General features: G+C 36.4%; 1 protein-coding gene across 1 annotated transcript; it reads left to right on the top strand.

Moving 5' to 3' along the window:
- Positions 1-4824: 4824 nt before the first annotated feature.
- Positions 4825-8856, top strand: LOC101161150 (lysM and putative peptidoglycan-binding domain-containing protein 4). The gene is made up of 3 exons (XM_004070029.4): positions 4825-4988; positions 6299-6584; positions 6665-8856. Exons 2-3 carry the CDS (start codon positions 6336-6338, stop codon positions 7199-7201), a joined length of 786 nt encoding a protein of 261 aa, XP_004070077.1. The 5' UTR covers positions 4825-4988; positions 6299-6335; the 3' UTR covers positions 7202-8856.
- The last annotated feature ends 854 nt before the right edge of the window (positions 8857-9710 follow it).

The following is a 9710-nucleotide window of genomic DNA, read 5'->3' as shown; positions in this document are numbered from 1 at the left end:
TTTGGCCAAAGATGTCCTGGATCTATTATAGATCAGCAAATCAGATCGAATCGAATCGTTCAAAATAAACCAAAATCAAAAGTGACTCAAATCTGCAACCACAAATATCGAATCGAATTGTTGTTAAAGGGATTTTTTACCCCCCTAATGAGAATGGATTGATGTGGTATCTTTTAGGAATGTTTTGTTGTTTAGTGATGGGTTTAAACGCAAAGTTAAGCACAAAGAAAAGCTAATAACCATAAGTTTCCCAAGATTCTGAACTTTTTTCTAGTTTAAAAAAGTGTTTTATAAGCTAAAGAAAAAATTGTCATTAGTTCATAGTCTTCCTCGGTATTATGAAACTTTTTAACATTTCTCTTCTACTAAAAGGATTATGGCTAACTCTTTTAACCTAACACAAAACAGTTCCATGCACTTGTGTTTCCCACAGAAAAGCAAACCTGTGTTGGTTTGAGTGTTTCTCTGCTTTTGATGGTTGGTTAAATTAGGCCCCTCTGAGTTGTGAATCACATTCACCTGGGCAGTTGACATTTAATCAATAAACATCTGAACTGTGCCATGACCCTGAGGCAAAGCGATTCAATTTGCTTTCCCCACACCAACTGCAGCAGGAACCCCGTGGACATCCAAGACAAACATCCACTTACCTGTGGTCCATCTCCACGTCCACCCAGCACACAAAAGCTAAAATCTTACGCTCTATTTTTTACAGGCAAAAGAATCAATTCCACCAATGTTTTTCACAGTCCATAGCAAGAGGGTGTAATCAGGCTTGTGTAAACACTTCAACAGCAATGAAAATAGTAATGTTTAATACCACACCCTAAAAGCAAAACAAAAGAACGATTATTAAAGTTTCTAAAAAAAAATGTAACTTGCAGTTTTGCTAAATTATATCAGTACAAGTCTTGTCACCTCAAAGCATGTAAAAATTTGTTGACTCTATTGTGTTTTCAAGTAATCTATCAATATGTTCTTAATTCTTAAATTCAACCCATATTTCTTTCTTTCCAATCCAACTTTTCCACACCAGTCCATCAATCCTTCCTCCCTTGTTTTCATCCATTGCGTCCATTCTCTGTTGTTTTATGGCGCTTTGCAAAAATAGGGTCACATGTGAGAGAAGCACTGACCTTCCTCAACCTCAACCAACTCCTCCGGCCCTTCAAAGGAGTACGCAAGTGTTTCCAGGCCATCTGAGAGATATAATCTCCAGAGTGATGTGGAGGCTGCCCTGAAACCTCTTCCTTGTGGGACTTTTCTCAAACATCTCCCCTGAGACCCTCCTTACAGGCTTCCAAACCAACAATTTTTTCAGTGCAAAGGAACATTTACAGTACTTTGAGCTTCCTCCTCAAGCTCCTAACCCTTCCCATATGGATGGATATAGATAATTTTCCACTGAAGTTAATTTTGGCTGCCTGGATTTAGACTTTGTTATCTTAGGAACTTGATGTAACTTTCAAAAAATCATTTGATAAATCAACAGTTTTTCCCTCCCTCTCAATAGATGTGTACAGTTATCCCATCAACAGATCTAATTGTGAATCTTCATTTTTCTTCTACTACAAAGAAAATGTTCCACACTAAGAGATACATTCCCAACTTAAGTAACCAACTAACAACTGACAAAATTCACACACATGGATTGCTGCTCCTCTGTAATCCATTTTAAGGTCCCACTCCAAACATCTTTTGATCTATTTTAAAAGTGTTCTCAGTGGTCTTTGTTATTATGATTATGATTATTTATGATTATTCTTACCGGGATGGAGGGTCTGAGGGCAGGGATAACCAGTTCAGCTTAGTCTGTTTAGTTTAGCAATCAGCTATTGTATTTTCTAACTGATGTTATGCTTTATATAATTTTGATGCCCTTTGAGACAACTGTCATTTTCCAGGACATAGTTTCTGCAGACCGGCAGGGGTTCATTAGACATTTGCCTCTGAAACATAGGCCCAGAGCAACCCCACCTGCCCTTCCCGTCATCCATAGAGGGGCTATCTGTAAACACTCCCGCCAGCTTATAGCCCCTCACACCCCGCAGCCTAACATTACCGGTAAAGCAAAAATGGAGAGCAATTTTGGAGCGATCCAGCTGCACAGCTTTGAGCCAGATGTCAGCTCAGACGAGGAAAAAAAAAAGGTTAATTGATCTTTTTGTCTAAAAGTGAAATTTTTAAATTAGTGAAAAATGTTTAATTTCGGTAAAAATCATTGATGGTTGGGATTTTCACTTTTTTTTATTTGTAATAATTTGTGCTTTGAATGTAAAACAAAATATCCCTAGAAGTGCAATTGTTTTAAAATTGCTAGATGTGTAAACTGATGCAAAAATCTGTGCTTGTACCATTGAATATGGGAGCGTTAGATAATGTAGAGATTCAACCATGAGTTCACATGGCATACATGAATCTTTCACCTCCATGAATCTTTTATTTACCTCTGAATCATTTAAAACGAAGCCCTTTTTGGGGTTCTGTGGGCAACGTGGTTTCAAGCCCACTTCTCCGTCTCACCATCCTCTCACTCTTTCCATTTCCTGTCGGTCTGTCCCTCCCTCCTTCCCGCTTCCCCCTCCCTTCCCTTTCTCTCTCTGGAGTGTATTTCTCTGTCAGTTGGACAAGCTGCTCAGTGGCCCTGAAATACTGCACATCATGCCGCTCCGTTGATCATCGTTCAGTGTTAGACCATGAATCTGAATGCAATGTAAATGATATGATGATTCCCTCTAAGGCAGCATTAACTTCGCCATCTTTCAGCTTTAACAAGTTCAAAGGTTGACTTCATGAGACAATGAAGTCAACACTGAAGTTGACTTTAGCATGAAGAGAACCAATAGAGACACTCCAAAAGCGGGGCCGAATACATGTGACTCCAAAATTCATCGCTGTTGAACATTAATTAATGCAATGTTTAATATCCTTAAATTAAAAATCTAATTTTCCTTTGAGAGGATGATGATGTTGTCTTGTTAAAGGGGTCAATTGGAGGACACTTTGTGATTTCCAGTTGAATAGCTACGCATTAGAAGAATCATTAGAAAATGCATGAGTTCCTATGATTCCACCAGTCTCTCTTGTACCTTCACCTTAACTTTAGAGTAATTAAACAACATCTAGCAAAAAATAATATGTAAATACATTCAGAACTCATTTAAAGACCTGTGTTTTCAAAAGCTTTTCATTGTAACACCTTTTCTGTGTCCAAAAGTTATGAAAGTAGGAATATTTTTCTGACCATCAAATCTTAATGCGTTACAATGTAAAAACTGAAACTGCTTTTAAAAATGTTGTTTAATAAAGATTAAATTATGTAGATTAACTAAAAATAATAGTAATAAAAAAAAACAAGTAATTATGATAGCAAAAATTAAAATTACAAAAAAAAGTATTTTTTTCAGCTGGCCAAGAGCTGGTTCTTGTAACTTTTATTATAACAGGATTTTTAAAGTGATTACTTTTCAATACAAACCGTATGACTTGCTTTGGTTCCTAAAGCTGGAATTGGATCATCTGAAACTGACTGCAACAGTATTCCAATACTATTTAGTATTTTTAAACTATTATTCACTTTTCTTTACAATCATTTTCCAAAATTGATGTCCATTGAGCTTAATATTATTATTTAAGCTTCTTTAACAGTTAAATACAGTTTTGTTTTTTTTACTTTAATTTCTATGCCATAAACACAAACATTAAAAAGCTAAATAATACACTGGTTTTAAATCTTTCTACTCTTAACAGCCACTTACAGAAATAAAAATACATCAAAAGTGGCCAATAAAATCACCATAAAATAGTAATAGTACATCACATTGTTTAATATGACAAAATAAACTAGTTTAAATGGTTTACCTAACAGTCAGGAAATTGATTTGAAAGTCACATTTAAATATTCCTTGTAAGTATCAAGAATTGTTTCTTAGAACATTACTATTTGTACAAAATAAAAAGTGCATTGTTTTGGGAAAAAGGATTCATACTCCAGGCTGCCAATGGAAACAGAACTAGCAGGACAGACTTATAGATCTTAGCTCCACTTCAGTCTAAAATAATCAAAACAAGGTTAGTGCTTGAGTAACAGACATTTATTAAGCCATGGACATTTAGGAAAAACTGCACAATTCATACTCAAGAACTCAGTTTGACAATGTTATTGATAATATATTTTTTATTAAAAAGGTGTGTGATACTTAGAATTTTTCATTTAGAAAATGTGAATAAATGTGGAGATATGATTAGCTTTTCAAGTAAAACTTTCACTTCAGTTTAGTGATGGCATAAAATTACTAAAATTATTTTCACTCCTGTTAGTACCACTAGTGTATGAAATATTTAGGTTATAATAAAACAATCCTTAGGGGGGAAAAAAGCTGCTCAGCTGTTGATCAGCTTGACTAAAAGAGCAATACTAGTCTCTAGTGGTCAAACAGAAAATATGCTTTTATTTTGTAAAATCCGTCCAATCTAAATCGTAATAAAAAAAATTGAAACTACATGATTCTCTCACAATCTAACTAAATTATATATAATGTATTGCATATTCAAAGGAATTCTGTATAACAGTTTATTGTTTTTAACCTGTGAAAGTTTAAATCATGGATGTGTCCATATTTTTAAAAGATAAGTAAATAAGGTAACGTATGTCCTTTTTGTTTTGTAATCTAAAATATGTGTCGCTTTTTTGTTTTAATAACTATTAATTTTTTATTTTTATTATTTCTTTTTGTTTATAATAATAAATTGACTTGCTAGGAATGCTGCCAAACTGCAGGAGGCGCTGTTGGATAATCTTCTCGAGTGGATGTCTTTTGGAATGGAACAAAGAAGTAGCGGAGGGAGCCATTTAACCAGTGAAAGTGAGGACCGTTTAAGGGAAACTAGTGCCTTATTATGTGTTACTGTTACGAAAGCATAAATCAGGGAAATCCATTCGAAACGGGGCTGTCCGAATATAAGAGTCGGTGAAAGTGTTTGTCTCTGTAAGTACGACTCACCGCACCTGTTAAAAAATAAAATAAAAAAACACGACCTTCTTTTAACCTGTTACAAAAATAAAACAAGTGACGGCTGCATGTTACGCTAAAGCTAACGGACTAGCAGTACTGTTGGCTAAAGTTGATGCTGCTTTCAAGTACATCTTGGTAGCATTGGAAACGAAACTTGCGTCACCTTGATTTTTTTAGTTTTTTTACATAAAAAAGTGGGACTTTTGGCAAAGCTAGTCTTTCAAAGGAATTGTCTAATGGGAGTTATGTTTAAGGTAAAGTTAGAGCTACAGAAAGAAGGAAAAACGCTGTTAGCCAAACTTTCTTTACCAGCTTCATTCAAAATAGCTTTTTGGGAATGCTTTGCTAAATGTTCAACTTTTAAACATGAATCTACACGTTACGGTGAATTAAACGTTCCTGCGTTGATCTCAGACAAAACCGTCAGATTGAGCCCGTAAAAAAAATCCAGATTTAATCCACTTGATAGTCTTCGGTTATATCAATAACAAATACTTGTAACACTTTTCTCCTCCATGAGCCCTTGAGAAATAAGGAATTATGCGTTTATGATCAAGCACTCTCTCTAAATTTGCACATACTTTTTCATCTCCAAATTACCTGTAAACAAAAACCAAAGTGAACCTTTTTCAATAAACGAAGTCCTCGACTCAACAGTGTCCTCTAGCGGCAAACTCTTGTATTTTTTGTGAAGTTTTTGTTTTTTTTACATTTTAGGTTTTCGTGTTTACATTTTGATCTAAAGAAACTTAAAGTTTAATCTTGAAAATAACCACAAAAATGTAACAATAGTGTTTCCTTTGCCTATGTTATTTCTATCTAAAGCCTGTTTACAATGCTGATTTATTTCTGTTGTTGTGTTTGTTCAGTTAAGTTGTACAACTTGTAATAAAAGGATGAAATAAAGCACAAATACTATCAGTGATGTATTTGCTACTGTCAGAATGATCGTCTGGATTTCAGAGGATATTAAAACTTTTTATTTTTTTTATCATTGTACTGATGACTAATAATTTCTATTATGGAAAGGGTGCCATGCCTGATATATTAATATTATATCACAAATTTACATGAACCAAACAAGTAGAACCGAGTTAGTTCTTCATTTTGTTTTAAAACGTCGTCACTTCTTGCAGTTATATTTTCTCCTTTCCTATCCGATATTATTGCCAACTTGAATACAGTATAATTTCATGTGTTTTCATACAAACATAACTTCTTTTTCTTTTTTTTTGTAGAATAAGCAAGTTCAACATCTTAAAACTGCTTTCTTTTTGATTTAGTGATCAAACTGGGACTCTCTCCGGTTGTTGGATCGTCATGCGTCGAGGGGAGCATGGCCCACAAGCTTTCCAGGCCCCTGTGGACGTTCATGCCAGCGAAGACGGACAGGTGTTCATGTTCAGGAGGACGGCGAATGAACTGACTACGTCCTCTGACGACGAGGAGCTCAGTGTGGTGGAGATGAGGCAGATGAAGCTGGACAACCACAGAAATGTTCAGCTGCTGGAGCGGAAGGTTTTAGAGGATGATAATCTGAGCAAGCTTGCACTGCAGTACGGATGCAAGGTAATGGAGTCGCGCAGTTGACAGCCGTCTTCCCTGTCAAGTGCTGACATGAGTTTACAGGTCCTGCTTTCTGTCAACAGGTGGGAGATATAAAGCAAGTGAACAACCTTATGCAAGAGCAGGATCTGTTTGCACTGAAATCTATCAAAATACCAGTTCCGAAGCACAGCTTTCTGACAGAGACCCTGTCGGGCCGAGATGATCCCCTGGAGGAAGTGCCACACTCGTCTGGCCTGACGAGAGGTGACAGGAGCCTGTCGCACGTGCAGCAGGTGACAGACTTTCTCGTGGAGGTGGATAATGATATTGATAAACTGATTCAGACGACAGCTGATCGAGACGAGGTTTCCTCTGAGAAACCACGAAGGTTGGGTTTGAGAAGGCGGCGCTCCAAAAGTCACGGCGCTGACTGGGGAATCCAGTGGTGGAACGCTGTGGTAGCCATGCTCTTGATAGGCATCGTCATGCCCTTGTTTTACGTCATTTATTTCAAAACCAAAGATAATGGGGCGGGTTTGTCAGACGGCGGTGCCTTACGCTCCTCCACCTCCTCTCCGAACAGCACAGCGACAGATTTCAGCACAAGAGGAGCCGAGCCCTTTAAAGAGCCAGGATAGAGGAAGGTTTGATTGAACTCTGATGGATCTTTAGAATCAGAAATGAGTCAATAATGAGAATAGATAATACTCCTAATAAAAGCCAAAGTGCCTTGTTGGTTTTATATCCTTTTTTTTGTTTGGTATGGGTGGAAAATACTCTCTTTTCCCACTATTGTTGTTGTTGTTTTTTCAGGTTTTTGAAAATGAATTTTGGGCTTAAAATATCAAACTGGAGGGCTAAGTGTTTATTTATTTGTCAAATATCTAAATGGAAAATGTTATAGTGAGAACATCATGAAGCCAAATCAACTCTCGAGCCACATCAAATCACACAAGTGGACATATTCTTTTTCCACATCATTACTTCTTTATTATTTTTAACTTGTGTGTTTTTTGACTCTAGTGTTTTGTTTTCAAACTGCTGCTTCTCATTGTTTGAATTTTTTAGATTAGCTTGAAGTTCAAATGAGGATTTAACTCTGAAAATGACTTGTAAGGTAAAAACTGGTGCAGAGAAAAATGAAGTGCAATGTTACTTGTTTGGTTGTTCACCTCTGGTGTGTTTCTTTTGTCTAAATGTGCTAAAAGAGTGAATTTGTTTACAGTATTTTTTTGTTGCTAAATCTTCCACCCTGCCAGGAATTAGTCATTTCATACTTTAGTTTGTCAAATAATTATTTTAAGATAGTCAGAGCATGTTAGTTTCTTCCTATATTCCTTGAAAGGGTTTGAATTTAAAACTGTTGTTGGATTACACTATTGTCTATTTCTGAAATGTTGGATTCAAATGTTGTAGCACTTCCTCATGTGAATTTCTTCCTTTGGTTCTTTAAAAATCCAAAAGCTCATATCCTGATGTTCCTTCTTTTGGGCACTAAATATACAGAATTGAGCTGAGATCCAGAGAGAAACACAGAGGGACTTCAAATTTATTTTATTTCATCTGAATCTGTAAAAAAATATCAAGCTACAAATCCCCCACTCACTTCCAGAAGAGGTAAAAGTGGCACAAAGTGACCTGGATAGTGGATACGCATTGGGGAGACTATAGTCAATAAAGACGGGTAGACTATTAGATTTATTTTTATTTTTTGTCAATGAACATAACTCTAACAAACAGTAATGTGTAGCAAGTACAGGTTAAAAAAACAGTAGACTGAATACAGATGTAAAATGAGGTTAATATAACGGCATGCATTTGATTTATTTTTATTTCAAGCATTAATTGGAGTCAACATAATAAAATCACAAAGATATTTCATTACAGAAATGATAAAATGCATAGATAATAGATAGATAGATAGATAGATAGATAGATAGATATAGATAGATGGTCAACTTTATTTATCCATTTGGGAGGTTCCCGCATGGAAATTGACATCTCCATCGCATACAGCACTATTAGACATAATCATAATCATAATAATAAAGAAACACAAACAAAAACAATGACACATTTAAGTCACATTTGCTTAATTAAATATAGTGATCATTAACATTCAAGGATCAAACAAAAATCAGGCTAAAATTGGACCATCTTTTTGAAAAATTTCCCATTTTTAGCAGTTGTTTGCCAGTCAGACACTCTTGTATCCACTGATATGGGTGGTGAGCCAGTTTAGGGCGATGATCTGTCTTGCAACCGACAATAAAACATGCAAAAATAACCTTGACCTTTGGTGAGTGGATATTTGACTTATTAATCCTGCTTTGTCATGTTTTGTGTACAGTCAATGTTCTGCTCTCTTTCCCGCCGTGTCATTTGAAAAAGCTCTATAACCTTCAAAAGGAAGACGTTCTGGAAATGCTGTCCTGTAGAAGAACTGCTTCAAAGTGGAAGAGTTCTATGGCAATGAATTAATGAGGTAATCACAGATACCTTCTTCTTTCTCTTTCGGCTTTTCCCATCAGGGGTCGCCACAGCGAAACAACCTCTCCTTCGAGGATGAGTCGCATGGTTAATTTGGCAATGTTTTACGCCGGATGCCCTTCCTGACGCAACCCTCTCAATTATCCGGGCTTGGGACCGGCAGAGAAGTGAACAGTGAGCCCGGATTCAAACCCTGGTTTCACGGACGGAAGGCGCCGCAAACCAGCACGAGCTAAACCGGCTCCCTTAATCACAGATACCCATCTTGTCAAAAAATACTTTTTTCTTTCTTTCATTCTTTTAAAGTCAAACAGTAGTTTTCGAAGGCATTTTTAAAACACAGAAGGATCCTCTCGGTTTTGCAAATAAAACCGAGAGTGGGGGGCCTATTCCATACCATAGTAGACGTTTTCTTTAAAGCCAAAGCGCCACAATTGTGGGACAAAAAGAGCCACATGTGGCTCCAGAACCTCATGTTTCAGGCCGCTCCTATAGATCGTGGATGTGTAGGAAGCCTTCTAACTGCATATTTCTTCAGACTATATTGGATAAAAAATATACAGCCTCACTTTTATTGTTCTTGTACACTTAAATTGACTATTTTTTTTCCAGGGGTTGTTTCTGTTGTGGACTGTGACTCATTTTTCCACAAAAATC

The sequence above is a fragment of the Oryzias latipes genome, chromosome 6 (assembly GCF_002234675.1).
Source record: "Oryzias latipes chromosome 6, ASM223467v1".
NCBI lineage: Eukaryota > Metazoa > Chordata > Actinopteri > Beloniformes > Adrianichthyidae > Oryzias > Oryzias latipes.
This window is presented reverse-complemented; position numbering and strand designations above follow the sequence as displayed.